This window comes from Prionailurus viverrinus, chromosome B4 (assembly GCF_022837055.1).
Source record: "Prionailurus viverrinus isolate Anna chromosome B4, UM_Priviv_1.0, whole genome shotgun sequence".
Lineage (NCBI taxonomy): Eukaryota > Metazoa > Chordata > Mammalia > Carnivora > Felidae > Prionailurus > Prionailurus viverrinus.
The window spans coordinates 119,779,759-119,801,852 of NC_062567.1; the positions used below are offsets into that span (position 1 = coordinate 119,779,759).

A 22,094-nucleotide genomic window follows, 5' to 3' on the forward strand; every position below is an offset into this window, starting at 1 on the left:
ATAAATTGGGGTGAGACAACAATGACTGGCTTCTCCACTACAGCCTCTCTCAGAGGGGGCTGTACGGATTACTGGTGAGGCAACAATCTTCCTGATGGACAGAGCTTCTAACAGTGCCCTTGGTCATCCATGTTGATAGAGAAAGACATGGCTTGAGTTAAGGATAAAAACAGTCTTTTGATTATGGTGAAATGTGCAGATTTTTGTATCATGAAATGTCAACTCACCTGAGGAAGCAACAATTAGGCAGATAGGATGATTCCAATAGATTTCAGTCAGTCTTATCCTTACCCACTCCAGGTTTGTACAGCAAATCCATGAATGGAGTAATCACGGTGACAGAGATAGAGGGAGGCCACGTATGGGCCCAACAGCTTGGTTTTTCTCTCATTAAGGGCTGCTCTAGTTACTACCACTATTGAATACGTGCTCTGTCAGCAGCAGAGACCAATGATTTGGTACCATTCCTTTATCGAAACCAAATAGCTACTTGGTAGCAAGTTGTGTGCATTGATTTCTTTTCACCCTGAAGGAGGAATTCATTCATTCCTATACTAATTAATTTGCACTCTTAATATAGGCTTGCCTTCCTTTCCAGCAGTACCTCTGCTATCATTACTATCTGATAGTCTACAGAATGCCTATTATCAACATAGTATCCTGCATTACACTGCCTCGGATCAAAAAACTGTTTTATAGCAAACAAAGAACATGAGTTATTACATCCATGGTCCTATGTATACAGCATCATCCAGAAGCAATTAATCTAGTAGAACAATGAAATGGCCTATTACAGAGTCAGCTTAGGCATCAGCTCAGATATAATTTCCTGTAGGATTAAGGTTCTATTTTCCAGGATAGGATACATGCACTATACCAATGGACAGCATATGATTCCCTGTTCCCAACTTCAAGGTGCAGGAACCAAGAGGATAGAAATAGGATTGGCCTTTCTTACCACCATTCCCAGTGAGCTACTTGTAGAATGTGTTTCCCATTCCTACCACCTTAGGCTTTGCTGGATTGGAGGTCCTGTATCCTGACAGGGTAAGGGGAAGAAGCTGGCACACTTCCCCCAGGAAGCACTGTAAGGACTCCACAAAACTGAAGCTACAGCTGCCAACTGGTCCTGTTGGGTTGCTCATGTCTGTGGGACAACAGGCAAGAAAGGGGAATTAATATGTTGGTTAACATGAGGAGCTAGAAATGTGACTACAAAAAGAAACAGGGAGAATGTGTCTGGAACTCAGGTGATTCACTGGGGGCATGTCTTGATGTTTCCGTGCCTGATGTGAACAGTGAACAAACAATTGTGATACTCATAGCCTAAAAAGGGCAAAGTAACCAAGACCCTAGATCCCTGAAGGGATGAAGGTCTGGGCCACTCAGGCAGTCAACCAAACTAGACTAGCTGAATTTCTGGCAGAGAGCAATGAAAATCTCAAATGGCTGGTGGAAGAAAGAGATGATGAATATATTTTGGCCTTGGGTTCAGTTGTAGTAACAGGAACTGTAGCTTGTCTAATCGTCCTGGGCAGTCTTTTATAGACTGTTGCTGACCATCACTTTGAAGACTCAGTGATAGAATGAACTTAACATGGGACTCAAGCAGTTCTGAATAGGTAAGAACTATTTATTCAAAAACAAACATCTCTTTTGCCAAACATCACATCTCCTTGTCAACTTCTGATATCAGCCACAACTGCACTTAGAGAGTTCTGAACTCAGACCTGTCCGTTTTTGCTAGTGAAATCCTACCACAAGTGTGAGGCATGCATTTTTCCGCTTTCTGTTCCAAGTCCTTTTTCAATGTTGGGGTAGCCTATTTTCTCTCATAAAAGGATAGCTCAGAAATGCTGGGGTAGTCACTTCTCCTGGAGGTAACTTTCGACTAATAGGGGATGGAAACTGGTTAATAATTATCCTATCTGTATTAGGTGAATATTTTGAGGAGGCAGTTTGTAAACTTCTCAGGTCTTAGAGTTCAAAATGGCAACCTTGGTAATGTACTTCTGTATGGGTTTTCTTTCTCTTGCTCTTCCTGTTCTCTCGCTTCTGCTTCCTGTGATCACCTCACAAATGCCATACTTACCCCCAAGTCTTTTCCTCAGGGTCTACTTTCAGGTGGGCTAAACTAAGACAGATACCATTAGTCAAATGCATTTATATATCTTTCCATGTAAGTATTTTAGAGATTTTCTAGACTGCGCAAATAATTATTCATGAAGAATTATTTGCAAGGTGAGGTAAGGACAGCATTTTAAATTAAAGATTTTTTTCTGTTTAGGCAATAAAAGAGTTGATGACATGATGCCTGCTCACTGTGAAACATACTGAAACTACCTTCAATTCAATTTCTATCTGATAATATTCTAAGAATATCTGACACTTTGATAGTATATGAACTAATGAACAAGTGGTGAAAAGCTCTATATGCCAATAAATTTCAACTTCATAATTTCTATGACATATAAGCTTCACGTTGTCACTGAAAATTTAAATCCAATATTAGTCTCTGCCAGAAAATTCTTTAGCAATTCTTATAATATAAATGCACTTAATACTTTTCATGCTAAAATAGTCACAAAAATTGAATTACTCACTTAGTCAAATTCACTTTTTTGCATTGAGTCTATTTTTGATCACCAAACTCACATTGACTTCATTTTCAATGCTCACCACATCCTGAAATATCCCACGTTGGTATTTGCAGCACTAATGGCACTTTATTTTGGTTATTCTACTTTTCAGTATTTTGGTAATAAGACATTCTGCCAGATTATAAATGCTTTATTATTTTTTTTTAACATAGAGGGAGTTTGGTGGTAGATGTATGACCATTTGATGTTTTTATGACTAAGAGTTCAAGCTCAGGCTCTCTTTCTTATAGAATGTAAATGCATACCCACACATGTATGTGTAACTGTTATCAAAATTAAGCTTAGTCACTAAAAGAAGATTCACTATCTGAACTTTCTTCTGTATTTTTTTCACCTTCACCATCAGGCACTGGAGCATCTGGCCTCCTGAAAGAGAAGGAAACAATTTGGTTTTTCCAGTTGAAAAAAAGCAATTACTATCTGTAAATTAGGTTCATCCTAGAATAGTGCTGTTAATAAGTTCACCAAGTCTGTGTCCTTAACTGAGAGTCTCCCAGTCTCCTCCACAGCATGCTTCTCTTTGGCTTTTCCAGCAGTCTGGGGATTACTAGTGCTATTCCTGTATGGGCCACAGCGCTGTTTTCTCTTGGCAGTCCTTACAGAATTTGCTAGTTCAGTACTTTCTGCTTCTCATTCCATGGAGACCCAACTACAGACAGAGATGTGATGTGGAGAGGCTGGCGTGACCAGTGCTACATCTCCGTAGTCTCCAAGTATACAAGAGGTACAGAGAAAGGAAAGCTAGAAATGGAAAGAAAACGAAAATCTTCATGTTCCAGGAAAGCTGCAGAAAGAAATTTACAAATGGAAGAGAGTTAAAGAATGGCCATTAAGAAACACAGACAGTATGGAAATTTTGCAGGGGAGAAGAGGGCCTGGTAAAAGGTTCTTAATGTTTGTTGAGTGTTTTCACTTATATTTTATCTTCATAGAATGAATGTAAAAAGTATGAGTTGGTAAAAATAATGTCTTGAAGACTCCCTAGGTAAAACAAGGAGATATGAGAATGATTAAACTCAACTTTGCAGGGAGATATAATAAACCAAATGAAATTTTACAACAAACCAAACATTCAACTAGATAAGTTCCATAGTGTTTGCTAGTAAATTATCTAATCAATATGGTAATACTATCATTCAGCCTCTATTCACTCTGAGAAAATAAGTTAAGCAAGTAAAGTATACTTTTGGGGAAACTAACAGGGAGTGGAAGAATAACATAGCTGCTCTGTCTTAATAATTGAGAACTACCAGACTTATTTCTCCCTCAGGCTCTTTGATTTTTATTAAAGATTTAGGACACCAACCAATAAAACTCTGCTTTGCCATAAATAAAATCACTGTTACTAAAATTAAAACATGTATAGTCTACCATGTACATTTAGTTATTAAAAATTATGGCTGAGTTTTGGCTTATAGTTTTTAATATCATATCTGTCATGTACAAAACAGAAAGATATGCTGGCACTGCTCCCCAGCAATGGGTAAAACAGAAACTCATTTGCTCTGCTGCACAGTTTTAGATTATACCTATTAGGAAGTCACATGTACTCGATACAGTAAAACTTTGAAGCTGGGTAAGGCGTTTACCAGGTTTTGACTGATACTCCATCTGCCTAAAATACTAACATGAGACCACAGTCTTCATTGCTCTCCATAGAAGCAAGGCTGTGGAACCACTGGGCATGAATACTGGGCACATTTTCCAAGTAAATCTGTCTTTGCTGTATTTGTGATTTCTTACTGCCTTTACTTTGTTAAAAAAGAACAAAATTACCAGAGGGAATTTGAATACAATGTAAAAATTATATCTATGGCAACTCAAACAAATAAAACAATGTATATGATACCCCTAAAATAAATGCTACTTAAGGGTAAAAGCAGCTTAAGCCTAAAAGGAGCTGAAATTATAACATTAATGTATGTGTGTAACCATTTTTTAATACATGTGATCATCACAGCTGTATAGCATAGTGGTTAAGAACACATATTCTGGAGCCAGACTGCCTGGATTCAAATCCCAGTCTTGCTACATATTTGAGCAATTTTGGGGAAGGTAGGTAACCACTTTGGATCCAACGAATCGACTGGAGTATTGTAATGATTAGAATGAATTATTATATGTAAAGTATATCAAATAATATCTGGCATATAGTAAGTATATTAAATAAATGCTATCTTCGTGGTCATTGTCGTCATCATAGTCATTGCCATCATCATCATCACCATCATCATCATCATCACGTACCCACAATTTTGCCAGGAACTGTGTTAGGTGCTAGAGATACAGAAATGAATAACAAGTAGTTCCTTCCCTGAAGAAACTGATATTTTAGGGGGATATTTTAGAGGGAGACAGAAATATAAATTGTTATTATAAATGTGATATACATAAATACAGTTGTAGTAACTATGCTTATGTAAAAAGTTAATTCACTCTATGAGGTTTGGTCAGAGAAGATTCCAGAGAAGTGGAGACATTTGTAAAGGGTTTTAAGATATAAGTAGGAGTTTCTCAAAAACAGAAAAGGTGGGAGTAAGTGAGGATGAGAGTGTTCTGAATAAAGAAAAAAAAATGGGAATGCATGCTGCATTTGGGAACTATAAATCATTTGCGACGTAGAGTATAAAGTAATTGCAGTTCAAATTTGATGAAATTAGAGCATATGGTAGGAGTAATAGGTATGAGAATTTCCTTTCTTTTTTCGGATGAATAATACTCCTTTGTACGCACATATTACATTTTGTTTATCCATTCACCTGTGGATGGGCATTTGGATTGTTTCCAACTTCGGGCTACTGTGAATAATGCTACTATGAACATGGTATACAAATACATGTTTCAGTCCCTTCTTTCACTTCTTTTGGGTATATATCTAGAAGTGGATTTGCTCAACCATATGGCAATTCTATGCTTAATTTCTTGAAGAACTGCAATACTGTTTTCCATAGCAGTTATATCATCTTACACTCCCACCAGTGGGGTTGGTGGGATTCCAAGGGTTCCATTTTCTTAGTATGTTTGTCAATATTTATTATTATTTGTCTTCATTCACTTAAAAATAAATTGTATGCTACTTTGGCTTGGAATTGCTAGGCAGACAAATGAAAAAGCATATACTAGTTCCCTTTGGGTACAAAAAAGAGAAAAACTTCAAGATACCATGAGAATCAAATGAAATAATGTATATGAAAGCATTATCTAAGTTAAAAAGCTTTATAGAAATGTTAGTAGCAATAATAAAACTTATAATAATACCAGCATTTCCAGCATATTCTTAGTGGGAACAAAAATTTGGCTTTTTGTCTTATGATCAGAAGTGCTCTTGCTTGATCCTGTATATATGAACCTTTTAAGTTGTCTTTTATGCAAAGTTTTTATTTAATGTTTATTTATTTTTGAGAGGGAGGTGGTTAGGGGCAGAGAGAGAAGGAGGCAGAGGATCCAAACCAGGCTCTGTGCTGACAGCAGAGAGTCCCATGCAGAGCTTGAACTTATAGACCATGAGATCATGACCTGAGCCAAAGATGGACTTTTAACTGACTGAGCCACTGAGGCACCCCCCATGCAAAGAAGTTTTAAAGATATATTTGAAAAAGTTACTACCGGGGCGCCTGGGTGGCTTGGTTGGTTAAGCGTCCGACTTCAGCTCAGGTCATGATCTCACGGTCCGTGAGTTCGAGCCCCGCGTCAGGCTCTGTGCTGACAGCTCAGAGCCTGGAGCCTGTTTCAGATTCTGTGTCTCCCTCTCTCTCTGCCCCTCCCCTGTTCATTCTCTGTCTCTCTCTGTCTCAAAAATAAATAAATGTTAAAAAAAAATTTTTTTTTAAAAGAAAAAAAAAAAGAAAAAGTTACTACCTTAAAGTATTGGTATAAAGTTTAGTTTCTAAAAATTCAAATGATTCACTACTAAAATTAGAAGATGAGGACTTTATAACAGTTTATCTTAAATATACAAGTAAATCACTAAAAAAGAGTTTATCAGCAAAATATAAAGACACATATAAAGTCAAAAGTACATTCATGATGTATCATGCACGTTTTTTAAAAATCTCAATCTATAGTGGTTCAATGATAAAAAAAAATGCTAGGTTGGTAGCTGCATTTTAATAAGCATACTTATATAATTTGTGGCACCAAGATTATCCAAAAAGTCTTAACAAAATCAAAATTATAGGAGTTTAGCATTAAACTCATTACTTAGTCTATCTTTTAAAATAAGTATTTAAATTTTTTAAAAATGTTTATTCAATTTTGAGAGACAGAGTACAAGCAGGGGAGTGGCAGAGAGAGAGGAAGACACAGAATCTGAAGCAGATTCCAGGCTCTGAGCTGTCAGCACAGAGCCCAATGTGGGGCTCGAACTCACAAACTCTGAGATCATGACCCAGGCTGAAGTTGGATGCTTAACCGAGACACCCAGGCGCCCCTAAAATAAGTATTTTTAAGTTACTTATTAAAGTTACTAGGCTGACTTCAACAAAAAAATGAGCCAAAATTTAGAAAGGAAAGGAGAAGGAAGAACTAAACACATACAAATCAGTACTTTTTAGCATATTAGATGCTGTGTGCAAGTTCTTTTTGTTACTCACCTTTCTCACTTATGGGAATCAAATAAGGATGTCAATCACAATCTCTGTTCCCCCACTCTTTCCCTATACCCTTCCTTGTTTTAGTCACATAATCCAGGCTTGGCCAATCATTAAGAATCTTCCCCTGGGAAGAGAGATTGATTCAAGGGAGGGCACAAGACCCACGCAGGGCCAATCACAATGTTTCCCTAGAAATGAGCTATAATATTCCATAGTTAATTTTGTTCAGTTAGCAAAACTAGCAATATTAAAGCCTTCATAATTGTGAATTCCTTGGCTTCAAGCAGTAAGCTCATCTGTAGCAGGAGAGAAGTGAATAACTATGCCACGGAGTAAAGGTGGAATGGGTGCTAGGAAAGAGAGAACACTGCCAGCCAGACAGCAAGCACTGATGACACGGGGCCTTAGATCCTGCCCTACTACCTGGACTTCTTTGCTATGTGAATCAGTAACTTCTCTTTTTGTTTAAACTAGTTTGAGCTGGTTTCTGTGATTCTGAACACGAAAAGAGTCCTAACATACAAATATTGTTGGTTTAATTTGTTTTCGTTAAAGAGATATTTATACTTGTGCTTAAAACCACAGCCACTTTGAGGACACAAAAACCATATAAACATACTTTGGAAAAACATTTTTTAGTGTAGATAAATAGTTTAAAAATATTTTTCATTTTCTTTAAACCTAAGACCATTGAACTTAAAGCAGATTAAGTGACAAAAACATTGTTAGTAAAAATATTACTGAGTAGGAGGTTATGGGGAGAGAGTACAGTAATTATCATCCAAATCACTTTTCAATATCAACTATAGCACACTTAGAGCTATAATGTCACATGATACTGTTGTCACTCAAGACTGTTCTGTCATAGCTCTAGGCAATGGCAATAGATGGTCTTCAGGAAAAAGTAAAACACTAAATTCCTGAACCAAGATTGTACTGACCATATAAAGACCTTTGGGGTGGTTATAAAAATGACAATCTAGACTCTGATATTATAGTAGCTAGTGAGACTTATTATAGTAGCTAGTGAGACTTATTTCAGCATCACATTTACTCAAACTACACACGCTTTGGTCTTTTTCTTCTGAATGCCCATCAACCCAGGTATATCCTGTCCTTCGTTGTGGTACATAGATTCCTGCAGTCAGGGAAACAATGTAATGCCCAATACTATAAAGAAAAAGAAAGTCAGCCCTCCTATAAGAACTGGCTTTTGCCATTTATCTTGGGGCCCTTTAATTCCCAGCTGCTCCTTTATCTTTTGCTTACTAGTCATTGGCAGGCCACAACTTCTTTTTAATAATATCTCTTTAATATTTCTATTATTTCTCTGACTCTCATGATCAAGGTCTCCAACACTAGACCAATAACAATATTTTGACGTTGTTTTTTCCTGTCTTGTACTTTCTATCCAGTTTGCCAGCGAGTGGTTGAGAAACGATAATTACATTGAATGGGATTCCAGCTCAGCAAGAATTAAAAATGGAAGCAGTAAAACTATTTTTTGGAATTGTTCAGATGGGGAATTGAGGTCTATCCCACCCTCAACCAGCCAAAGCCCAAACTTTAATCCATTGTGTTGTTGTGTGTAGCAGGACATAGACAAAGATTACTGGCAGATAAGGAATTCCTGTAGAGGGCTGGACATCCTTTCAGTATAATTAACAGAAAGTTTTCTTGCTTTCCAGTACCCTTTTGGTTAACACAAATAAATCCCCTCTTGTCAAAGTGAGGCTGAGGTGATTACTTTTACTTCTGGCAACCATAACTTTGGTCATTCCACAGTCTGGGAGGAGGTATAAATGTCTTTTGAATAAATATCTCCAGGACAAATGTCAATGAGCTTGTTTGGTTCAAAGCCTGCACAATAACTTGACTCATTGGATGTTTTCATTAGCCAAATCAATATGTTACACCCACTTACATCAATGGATAGATCATCCAAACAAAATTTATAAGGAAGTATCAGCCTTATATGACACATTAGACCAGATGGACTTAAGATATATAGAACCCTCTATCCAAAAGCAACAGAATATCCATGTTTCTCAACTCCACATGGATAGATCATGTGTTAGGCCACAAAACAAATCTCAATAAATTCAAGAAGACTGAAATTTTATCAAACATTCCCACTCACAATGGTATGAAAGTAGAATCCATTATAAGAATTAATCGAAAAACTAAGAACATGCTACTGAACAACCACTGGGTCATCAAAAAAATGAGAGAAGAGGGGCGTCTGGGTGGCTCAGTTGGTTAAGTGTTTGACTTCAGCTCAGTCATGATCTTGCAGTTTGTGGGTTCATGCCCCACATCAGGCTCTCCACTGACAGTGCAGAGCCAGCTTGGGATTCTCTCTCCCCGCTGCTCCCCTGCTTGTGCTCACTCTCTCTCTCTCTTTCTCTCTCTCAAATTACTAAACTCTAAAAAACTCAAAGAAGAAATTAAAAAAAAATACCCAGAAACAAATGAAAACAGAAATATGATATACCAAAATCTACAAGATGCAGCAAAAGTAGTTCTAAGAAGAAAGATCACAGCAATACAGGCCTACCACAAGAAAAAAACCCAAATCTCGAACCATCTAACTTTACACCTGACAGAGCTAGAAAAAGAAGGAAAAATAAAGCTCAAAGTCAGTAAAAGGAAGGAAATATTAAAGATCAGAGTGGAAATAACAGAATAAAAAAAACAATAGAAAAGATCAATGAAATTAAGAGCTGGTTCTCTGAAAAGATAAACAAAATTGACAAGACTTTATCTAGACTAACAAGGAATAAAAGGAATCTCTAATAAAATCAGAAAGGAAAGAGAAATTACAACTGACATCACAAAAATACAAAGGATCAGAAGAGATTACTAAGAATGACTACACACCAAAAAAACTGGACAACCTAGAAGAAATGAGTAAATTCCTAGAAATACACAATTTTCCAAGACTAAAGAAAAAGAAAATCTGAATAGACCGATTACCAATAAGAAGATCGATTCAACAAAAGTCCAGGACTAGACAGCTTCACATGTAGTGAATTCTACCAAGCATTCAAAGATTTAATACCTACCCTTTTCAAACTCTTTCAAAAGATCAAAAAGGAGTGAATGCCTCCAAACTTATTTTAGGAGGCTGGCATTACTCTAATACCAAAACCAGACAAAGACAGCGCACACACGTGTGTGCGCACGTGCACACACACACACACACACACACACACAAACACATACACATTACAGGCTAACATCCCCTGATGAACATAGATGCAAATATCCTCAACAAAATATTAGCAAATTGAATTCAATAATACATTACAAGGATCATATAGCATGATCAAATGGGATTTATTCCAGGGATGCAAGAATGGTTCAAAATCCACATATAAATCAGTGCTATATGCCACATTAATAAAATGAAGGAAAAAAATCATATTATCATCTCAACAAGTGCAGAAAAAGTATGCGACAAAATTCAATAACCACTTATGATAAAATCTCTAAACAAAGTAGATATAGAGGGAACACATGTCAACATAATGAAGGCCATATATAACAAACCCACAGGTAACACCAGTCAATAGTAAAAAACTGAAAGCTTTTTCCTCTAAAATTAGGAATAAGACCAGGATGCCCACTATCTCCACTTTTATTCAACATAATATTGGAAACCCTAGCCATAACAATTAGACCAGAAAAAGAAATAAAATGCATCAAATTGGAAAGAAAGTAAATTTGTCACTATTTGCGGATGACATGATACTATACATAGAAAACTCAAACAATAGCACCAAAAAACTATTAGAACTAATAAACAAATTCAGTAAAGTAGCACAGTACAAAATAAACATATGGAAATTTTGGTGTTTCTATAATCTATTAACAAATTATCAGAAACAGAAATTAAGAAAACAATCCCATTTACAATTTCACCAAAAAGATTGGGGCACCTGGATGGCTCAGTTGGTTGAGTGTCTGACTACGACTCAGGTCAGGATCTCACAGTTTGCAAACTGAAGCCCCACATTGGGCTCCCTGCTGTCAGCACAAAGTCTGCTTTGGATCCTCTGTTCCCCTCTCTCTGCCCCTGCCCCGCTTGTGCTTTCTCTCTCTCAAAAATAAATAAAACATAAAAAAAAAAACAAACAATTTCATGAAAAAGAATAAAATGCCTAAATAGAACTTTGAATTGAAAGACCTGTATACTGAAAACTATAAGAAAGACACGGATGAAAGAAATTGAAGAAGACACAAATAAATGGAAAGATATCCCATGCTCATGGATTGGAAAAATTAATATTGTTAAAATGTCCATGCTATCCAAAGCAATCTACAGATTCTATTCAATTCCTATTGAAATTCCAATGGCCTTTTGGAAAAAATAATTCTAAAATTTGTATGGAAACAAGCCCTAAAATCCAAAGCAATCTTGAGAAAGAACAAAGCTGAAGGTATCATGCCTCAATTTCAAACTACAGTACAGAGCCATAGTAATCAAAACAGTATGCTATTAGCATAAAAACAGACACACAGATCAAAGGAACAGAATTGACACCCCAGAATTAAACCCACACATATATGGATACTCAGTTTATGAGAAAGGAGTCAAGAATATATAAAGGAGAAAAGGCAGTCTCTTAAATAAATGATGTTGAAAAAACTGGACAACCACATGCAAAAGAATGAAACTAGATCACTATATCACACATAAAAATTAACTCAAAGTCAATTAAAGACTACGATGTCAGACATGAAACCATAAAATTTCTAGAAGGAAACATACAATAAGCTCCTTGACATTGGTCTTAGTAATATTTTTGTGGCTCTGAGTCCAAAAACAAAGGAAACAAAAGCAAAAACAAACAAATGGGATTACATCAAACCAAAATGCCCCTGCACAGCAAAAGAAACCATCATCAAAATGAAAAGGCAACCTACTGAATGGGAGATTTTTGCAAATCATATATCTGACAGAGGATTAGTATCTAAAATATATGAAGGACTTATAAAACTCAACAACAAAATAACAAACAACCTGATTAAAAAATGGGCAGAGGATCTGAATAGACATTTTCTCAAAGAAGACATACAAATGACCAACAGGCACATGAAAACATCTTCAACATCACTAATTATTAGAGAAATGCAAATCAAAACCACAATGAGAGATCATCTCCCACTGGGTAGAACGGATATTATCGAGAAGACAAGAAATAACAAGTGTTGCTTAGGATCTGGAGAAAAGGTAAGCCTCACAAACTATTGGTAGGAATGTAAACTGGCACAGCCACTGTGGAAAACGGTATGGAAATTCCTCAAAAAATTAAGAATACAAGTATATGATTCAGCTATTTGACTTCTGGGTATTTATCCAAAGAATACAAAAATGCTGATTTGCAAAGATATTTGCACCCCTATGTTCATTCAGCATTACTTACAATAACCAAGAAATGGAAACAACTTAAATGTCCATCATTGGATGAATGGCTAAATAAGTTGTAGTATATATATTTATATGTATAGGTATGTATGTATATGTGTATGTATACACACAATGAATACTACTCAGCCATAAAAAAGGATGAAATCTTGCCATTTACAACATGGATGGACCACGAAGGTATTACGCTAAGTGAAATAAGTCAGATGGAGGAAGACAAATATCAAATGATTTTATTCACATGTAGAATCTAAAAAAAAAAGCAAACAAATGAATTAACAAAATAATACAAATTTAAGCTCATAGGTACAGAAAACAGATTGGTGGTTACCAGAAAGGGAGCAGGATGAGGGTGGGCAAAATGAGTGAGTGGAGTGAGGGATGGTGATGGATGATGGTAATGACTTTTAGTGGTGACCACTTTGTAGTGTATACAGTGTATACAGATGTCAAATTACAATGTCATACACCTGAAACTTATAAAATGTTATGTACCAATTTTACCTCAAAAAATGCTACAAACTGTACCCCCCCCCCACTAATATTAAGAGTGTGACCAGCTGAATTTCAATTACAGAAGTCTGTTCTTTACTGCAAAGTTTAAAACACACAGTTTTCAGTTTGAGAAAATGAAAACTGTATAAACCAAAAGGATGACTACTCTGTGTATGTTAAGTATGTCTTTGTTGAAAACACAATGGTATACAGGCGACTAGAGGATTATAAATAAGTTGCGATCCAAAAGCCTGGAAAATCCATTGATACCTATTCCCTCATTAAAACATTCATAAATCACAACTAACATTTACTGGCCATTTGCTGCTTGTCCAGAGCTGTGCTAAGTGCTTACATCATTCTCTAAGTCTGAACAACTCTGTGAAGGGTGAAGTCCTATTTACCATTTTACTGATGAGTAAATTTATGCACAGAGCAATTAAATAGTCCAGGGTCATATTGCTAGACAGTGGCAGGGCAGAATCTGAATATGCAGACCATTTCTAGAGTCTGCCTTAGGATGAGCCGTAACCATCATGAATTTCATCTCCTGCTGGGCAGGTCCAGAGGCTAGTCTATGTATCCTAGAACAGTAAAAGTAGTAATTACTAGGTAATAATAGTGACCATAGTTCTAGGACATAAAAGTATACAAAAGAACAGGATAAGGGAGAAAATACTTTTTTTTCTCCTGATAAGAAAATTTGCATTGATTAAAAGAATATACCTGTTCTATCGTTCTGAATGCAAAACTAGAATAGATTAATCTTAAAAGATTTCCATTTTCTCTCTCCTTAAACTATTTTTTTAAATGTTTACTTATTTTTGAGAGAGAGACAGAGCATGAGCCACGGAGGGGCAGAGGGACACACAGAATCTGAGGTATGCTCCAGGCTTCGAGCTGTTAGCACACAGCCCCACGCGGGGCTCAAACACAGGACCTGTGAGATTATGACCTGAGCCGAAGTTAGACACTTAAACGACTGAGCCACCCAGGTGCCCCTGAACTATTTTTTTTTAAATTTTTTTTAACATTTATTTATTTTTGGGAGACAGAGAGAGTGCAAGTGGGGGAGGGGCAGAGAGAGACACACACACACACAGAATCTTAAGCAGGCTCCAGGTTCTGCGCTGTCAGCACAGAGCCCAATGTGGGGCTTGAACCCATGAACCGTGAGATCATGACCTGAGCTGAAGTCGGACGCTTAACCGACTGAGCCACCCAGGCGCCCCTGAACTATTTTTTTTTATGTTTATTTATTTTGAGAGAGAGAAAGCACAAGTGGGAGAGGGGCAGAGAGAGAGGGAGAATCACAAGCAGGGTCTGTGCTATGAGTGCTGAGCCCAATGTGGGGCTCGATCCCATGGAAATGTGAGATGATGAAATGAGCCAAAATTAAGAGTCAGACAATTTCCTGAACCACCAGGCGCCTCTTCCCTTAAACTCTTTAGAGTGTGATGGTGACAAAGGTACTCTTTTACATATCTTTATTTCAGTGTCATTGGAAACTAATTTTTTCAAGCTAAACAGGAATAGTTCTTGGCTATATAAGCACTATTGTTATTTTCAAAATCTTGGGAATTTCAAAAATAATTTATCATTTAGAAGTACCAAACAGGGGCGCCTAGGTGGCTCAGTCGGTTGAGTGTCCGACTTCGGCTCAGGTCATGATCGGGTGGTTTGTGAGTTTGAGCCCCGTGTCGGGCTCTGTGCTGACAGCTCAGAGCCTGGAGCCTGCTTCAGATTCTGTGTCTCCCTCTCTGCCCCTCCCCTGCTCACACACTGTCTCTCTGTCTCAAAAATAAATAAAACATTAAAAAAAAATAAAACAAAATATCAAACAAATTTTATTTGGTAACTATCAGGCATTTTCTTCAGTTTCATAAACTTTCTAAAATTCAATGACAGTCATTTTTCTAGGAAAATAGCCAGGTCTTACTTCTCCTTATATAAACTGTTTTATTTTAAAATTATATACTCTTAGCTTCCAAATTTTTATCCACACAGGTCAATGAAATCATAATGTATTTTTGATCAGTATTTATTTCTGTATCAACTTCAGCTTTGCTCTTTGCTCAGTGCAGACAGGTCTAGACTATTCTAACCATTGTAGGAGTCTGTCTTACTACTTAAGGCTAATTTAAAAAAAGTGTATGCTTACACTTTAAAGGAAAACAAAACAATCTTTACTGAAAGTTCTTGGCTGAGGCTTAATTTGTACTAAGATTCTCAATAAAAGTATACTCTTCCCTCAGATGGCACATTTTCTCTCCTTCAGCATCTCCAACTTTTCTCCTAAAGTCAGACTCCCTAATTTTCTATAAACATCATTCTCAAAGTGCCAGGATTCCTCTTTAACAAGATGGTTGATTTCACTTATCATATCTAGATAAATGCTGAGGTTTTCTAGTAGTAGCAGTGATAGGTTATAGTGAGTCACCCCCTCTTCAACCCTTGTGACTGATGGCATGTACGTATGAGGTAATGGATCAGAATTCAGGCTCCAGGCTGTGGTTGAGGAGCAGCTTTTCTGTAAGACAATGTTAACTGTTACTGGAATTCTACCCCAAAACTTGGCACCACCTTGCAACTGAATGTTTCTCAACATTTACGGACAATGACGGGCCTTCAAACTTCTAAATGAGATACGTCAAGGAAGTATTGGGGTGCTGGGCATTCTCCCCTTGGTAGTCATCCATGGACTTCCTCCCATAGTGATACCTAAATGGAGTCTTAATTAATATGAAATTAGCCAGGCCAGAGAGGTCCAAGGAGAGGTAAAAAAAATTGAAGATACCAAAAGGGAATAGGGGAATTCAGAGAACTGCAAATAGTCTGCTACAGCTGCAGGAGATAGGAATGTATGGAAGAGTGGCAAGAAATGAAGCAAAAGAGTCTGGGTCTTGATGATAAAAGCATCTCTAAATGCAATTCTAAGTTGTTAGACTCTGTGTTGAAGGCAGTTGAGAGTCACAGAAAGTTTTGAAACAAGAACAAAGTATGAACAGATCCACTAAGGCTTTCGTGGCAGACTGAAAGAGAATAAGGAAACCAATCAGAAGCAATTATAATAATTCAGGTAAGGGATGATGAGGGATGTGATCAGCTGTGAGAGATTAAAAATGAAAAAAATCATAGTGACTGACATAATCAGGGATAGGGAAGAGGGTAAAATCAAGGATGACTTTCAAGTTCCTGGTGTGGGAGCTGATTGAAGTAAAGGATTATGAAGTAGGTTTAGGCTGGGCAGAGGATGAAATGAAGCCAGTAGGGGGTAAAGAAACTGGATATCCAACATATGCTGATACTTATTGGACTGTTAGTTTTCCAGTACATTTTCTCTAGAGAGAAAAATCATCATTTTAAAGGTCATTTTAGCTCTCTGTTATTATAGAAGATCTACTGTGTATTTCCAGAAGCAAAAAAGAGGTCATGGTCAATGTTAAATATATTTATAACATATATTCCAAAGAATACCAAAATGGATTGGACCCATATGTTCTATTCACATTAAAATATATGTCACAATCCATCTGCTTTTAAAGTGTGTGTCAGAAACAATTTCCAGAACAACTGCCAAATATCCTGGAGATGCTTTAGTTCAAATTACCAATATATGCCATTGTACTTGAACTGTTTGCTACTTGGATTTATACTAAATGTAGATACATGTTGCAAATCTATTCTTACAGACTTGAAAAAAATTCTTAAATATTATTTTTAAAAGATAAGATAGGAGAAAAAGACTGTTTTATGGTGTTTCACCTCCAAAATGCACACATTTTCTTGAAGGGCTGAGAGCCAAGAAAAATTTCAAAGTATACTGCTAATATAATATGAATGTCTGGATAACATAACCAAATACATCGGAGTGAACTAAAACCCCAAATTGGACTCTTTACAAGTATCTAGATACTTGAAAAACAGACTAGCTCTGAATAATCCATTAAGATATATTTTATCCAGAATGAGCCATGTAGCCAGGTTTGCTTGGATGGAATAAATTATTGTCAAATTTCTGAGCCACAATTTGTCAGCATTTCTCAAAAAATTTTTTTATAAAATTCACACAAACAGATATCTAGTTTCATAATAATTATTAATGTGGACCTAGAGTGGCTTTACTTTATTCCTCAATCTGGCTCAACTTAGATCATGGTAGAGTAAACTTCTTATATACTAAGGTCTTAAAAAATCTGGTAGATAATTAAGAAAAGAAAGAAAAAAAAAGAAGAATAAAATAGAATAAAAAAGAAAAGGTAGCATGAAAGAAAAAAAAAAACCCTGCTTCATATAGACATTACTGCATGCAGCAAAACTGTCATCAAATTCCATCTCTTTTGGAGATATATATATATATATATATATATTCATCAATAATCTATTGAAACTGCTCCTTAAATATGCAAAGGCTGGTTTTAGTAGCATAGGGTAGATTTTTCAATTTTGTAATATTGGGAAAGACACTCTTTATGAAGATGGTTTCTTCAACAATAAAACACTGTTTAGTGGAAAAAATAGAGCTTGGAATATTTTTATTATAAATGATAAATTCAACATATTAGTGTAACATTATATTAGAAAAATTACTTACTCAAGAAGATCTGGGTCTAGTCCTTCCGATATCATTTTGTTTCTTATTGCCATCACTGGAACACCCTAATCAAAGTACACAAGACAATCAATTATTAAAAATGCCTCTTTCATAAAAACAGATAAATAGACCAATGAAGCAGAACTGAAAGCCCAGAAATAAACCCAAATACAGATGGTGAACTAATATTTGATGAGGGAGCAAAGCATACTCAATGGAGAAAAGACAGTCTCTTCAATTAATGTTGCTGGGAAAATTGGACAGTCACATGTAAAAGAATAAAACCTGATCTTTATTTTACACTACTCACAAAAATTAACTCAAAATGGATTAAAGACTTATATGTAAAACTTGAAACCATCAAACTCTTAGAAGAAAATATAGGAAAAAATTTCCTTGACATGGGTCTTCATAGTGATTTTTGTGGAAATCACACCTAAAGCATGAGCTACAACATTTGTAAATAAGTGACACTATATCAAACTAAAAAGATTCTGTTCAGCAAAAGAAACCATTAAAAAATTGAACATAAAATACCTACAGAAATATTTAGGTATTTATAAACCATATGTCTGCTAAGGGGTTAAAATCCAAAATACATAAAGAACTCATACAACTCACTAGCAAAAAACACAAATAATACAATTTAAAAATGGACAAAGGACCTGAATAGGCATTTTCCAAAGAAGATATATGAATGACCAACAGGTACACGAAAAGATGCTCAATATCCCTAGTTACTAGAGAAATGCAAATTAAAAATCACAATGAGATATTACCTCTATGCCTGTTAGAATGACCGTCATTAAAAGATAAGAGATAAGAGATGCTGGTATGCACGTGAATGAACAAGGGAAATTTTGTGCACTGTTGGTGGGACTGTAAATTGGCACAGCCACTGTAGAAAACAGTATGAAGATTCCTTAAAAAATTAAAAATAGAACTACCATATGATCTAGCAATTCCAGTCCTTGGAATATATCCAAAGGAAATGATACACTAACTCAGAAATATATCCTGTAGCCCTATTTTCCTACTAGTATTGTTTATGATAGTCAAGACATGGAAACAAGCTAAGTATCCATCAATGGATGAATGGAGAAAGAAGTTGTGGTATATACACACACAATGGAATTTTATTCAACTACAAAAAAATGATAAAATACTACCATTTATGACAACATGGATGGACCCTGAAGGTATTATGCTAGGTGAAATATGTCAGACACATAAAGACAAATACTGTATGATCTCATTCTATGTAGAATCTAAAAACAAAGCAAAACCACCAAACTCAGAAAAAAAAGATCAGATTTGTGATTACCAGAGGTGGGGGTTGGGAAGAAGGAAGGGGAATTGGAGGAAAGTGGTCAAAAGGTACAAACTTCCTGTTATAAGATAAAGAAGTGCTAGAAATGTAATGTAAAACATGATGACTACAGCTAACCCTGCTATGTGATATACAGGAAACTTGTTAGGAGAGTAGATCCTAAGAATTCTCATCACAAGGACAAATTTTTTTCTTTTCACTGTATCTATGTGAGATGATGGATGTTAACTAAACCTACTGTGGTAATTATTTCACAATATATGTAAATCAAACCATCAGGCTGTATGCCTTAAACTTATACAGGCTGTATGCCTTAAACTTATAACTTATACAGTGATGTATGTCAATTATTTCTCAATAAAACTAGAAAAAAAGTAAATAGAAGCTAAAAAAAAAAAAGCCTCCTTTATAGGTCTTCACATACCCCCAAAACAAGACCTTTTATATGGCTCATTATTTAAAATTGCTCTTCTTTTGCCTTTATATTAGTATGTATGTAGCCCTTGAAAAATTTTTTTCATGTTTATTTTTGAGAGAGAGAGAGAGAGAAACAGAGCATGAGCAGGGGAGGGGCAGAAAGAGAGGAAGACACCGAACTCGAAACAGGCTCCAGGCTCTCTGAGCTGTCAGCACAGAGCCTGATGCAGGGCTTGAACCCACAAAGTGCGAAATTATGACCTGAGCCAAAGTCAGAAGCTTAACTGACTGAGCCACCAAGGTGCCCCTACAAGGTACACATTTTAACTGACTTCATGGAATCAGTGCTATCAATAGCACATCCCCAAATTAAATCATTTGCACTTATCCGTTACTAATTCTGCTGTACACACGTCAGATATCATATTCTCACTTTCCTATATCACCAAAAAAAAGGTGATAACTCAAATGATTAAAACTTTGGCTGGGATGGTACAATACATACTTAACAAGGTGAGTAAATGTCTTTTCAAATAAAGACTTCAGAGCTTTCTTTTTTTATTTTAATGTGTATTTATTTTTGAGAGAGACAGAGTGACAGCATGGAAGGGGCAGAGAGGGAGACACAGAATCCAAAGCAGGCTCCAGACTCTGAGCTGCCAGCAGAGAGCCCCATGCGGGGCTTGAACTCCCAGACCACAGGATCATGACCCGAGCTGAAGTCGGACGCTTAACTGACTGAGCCACACAGATGACCCTGAGAGCTTTCTACTCTGAAGTATAGTTATGTTAATGTTCTTTTCCTAATGGTCCAACTCCATTTGGATACATTATGCACAAAGGTCAAATAATTCAAAGAACTCTCCTGGGTCTATTTATATATCTTGCCTCACCAATACAAACACTAAGTAATGATAATGCTAATAGTGTACAAGTCACAAAAATACTAAGAACATATGAATCTTAAAATTCAGGATAAGAACATCAAAACTAAGAAAAGGATATGTCAGAAATAAATACAAATTTACTTGAAAAGGTAAATGATTTGATGATAAATAAACATTTATTTGAAAGCTCACTTACAAAGCTCTAAGGGAAGAAGATGCAATCAAGTCTCTTTGTCAATTCCTGTTCTTCACATCATTCCAAAAGATGAGGAAATGTTAATATGATGTGTTAAATTTGAGGACCTTGATTATATCACTTTCAAAAGTAGAATCACTGTGCTTTAAAAGGTTGTACACAAGGCTGGGACCCTCTCGGTCTTATCTCTTCATCCCATGTGGCAAAGGGGTAAGCTGAGTCAGGGACCACATGGGGAAAAAGCTCAATCACTTCTCCACTGGTGCTGCATACTCTTCCCTTCAGGCCTTCCATGTCACTAGCCAGTTGTGTGACATTCAATTTTGAACCCAAGATATAGAAGAGGCCCTTTAGGAGCACTGATAGTCCAGTCCAATTTCTCAGAGCTCTACCCTGAAGTTTCTGGCACCAACCCAATTAAGATTCCCCTGCTTTCTTTTGCAGTTGTCCCTTTTGTTTTCTAGTCTCAAAAGAGTAAATTTCTAGGGTTAGTGGTAGAATTCTGATATCACAATCCCATACCTTCAATGTTTAATAACACTATGGCAGCAGAGTGCTTTATGCTGAGAAAAGACATAATCAGTCCCTGCCCTCAGGGAGTAGTCTAATAGATGTATGTGTTAGGTAATCACAGTACAATCATGCAATTGATACAGAGGTTTCTAGAATGGGTAATGTTAGACCCAAGGAAAGGCAGACTGAGTTGAGGACAAGCAAAGGATTTGCTGAGGTGAGTCTTAAAGATGGGATAGAAGTTTTGATTAAAATGAAAAACACAAAGACTTAGAAATATACACGATGTTTAAATAATCTATCTTACATAAGTTTTCTCAAACATATATTTTTAAGAACAAATATATACTTGTGTAGATAGGTCCCTCCCCAACAATGATTATATTTTACATTTCACCTGATAAAATCTGCATTTAAATCTAGGCAAGTATATGTACAAATGTGAGAATCAAATGGATTATAAATTTAATATGAAAAGTCTTCAAATTTAATGACCATATATCTCTCACAAAAATGTTACAGATCTTGCCATATTAAATTCAGATCATTAACTACAATCCTCATTTTTAAAATCAGAAAATGTATTAACATTTAATTCTTACTTTTTGAAAAATGTCCAGAAAAGTTGGTTATAGAAGGAGTCATAAGTTGCCTTCTATAACCATAATTTCTTATTTCAGTAATGGAGGAGGAAAAGTCCAAGTTCTCTACAGCTTGCTAGGTTAAAGGAGGTTGGGAAAACAGGCTGTCTTTCAAATTTATAGGTTACCCAGAAGACTCTCTCTCCTGAGAGGCAGCAAAGGCAAGACTGTCATTTACAGGCCCTTGTATACATTCATCTTCATAACTGTTATGTTTAAATTATAAATTAGTAAAATGTAATCTACTAAGCAGTGGACATTTAAATGCATCCTAAATGTTAGAAAGATGAAAATAAATAACACCTTTGTAAAAATTTCTTCAAAGCCATACTCCTTAA

General features: G+C 36.1%; 1 protein-coding gene across 2 annotated transcripts in view; it reads right to left on the bottom strand.

Moving 5' to 3' along the window:
• Window positions 1-2,775: 2,775 nt before the first annotated feature.
• Window positions 2,776-22,094, bottom strand: part of WASHC3 (WASH complex subunit 3) — a 46,861-nt gene continuing 27,542 nt past the window's right edge. For both annotated transcript variants that reach the window (XM_047867188.1, XM_047867187.1), the window contains exons 6-7: window positions 17,773-17,837; window positions 2,776-3,026 (exon numbers count right to left, since the gene is read on the bottom strand). In XM_047867188.1, coding sequence (XP_047723144.1) covers window positions 2,942-3,026; window positions 17,773-17,837 — 150 coding nt within the window. In that variant the 3' untranslated portion in view covers window positions 2,776-2,941. The remainder of the gene's footprint in view (window positions 3,027-17,772; window positions 17,838-22,094) is intronic.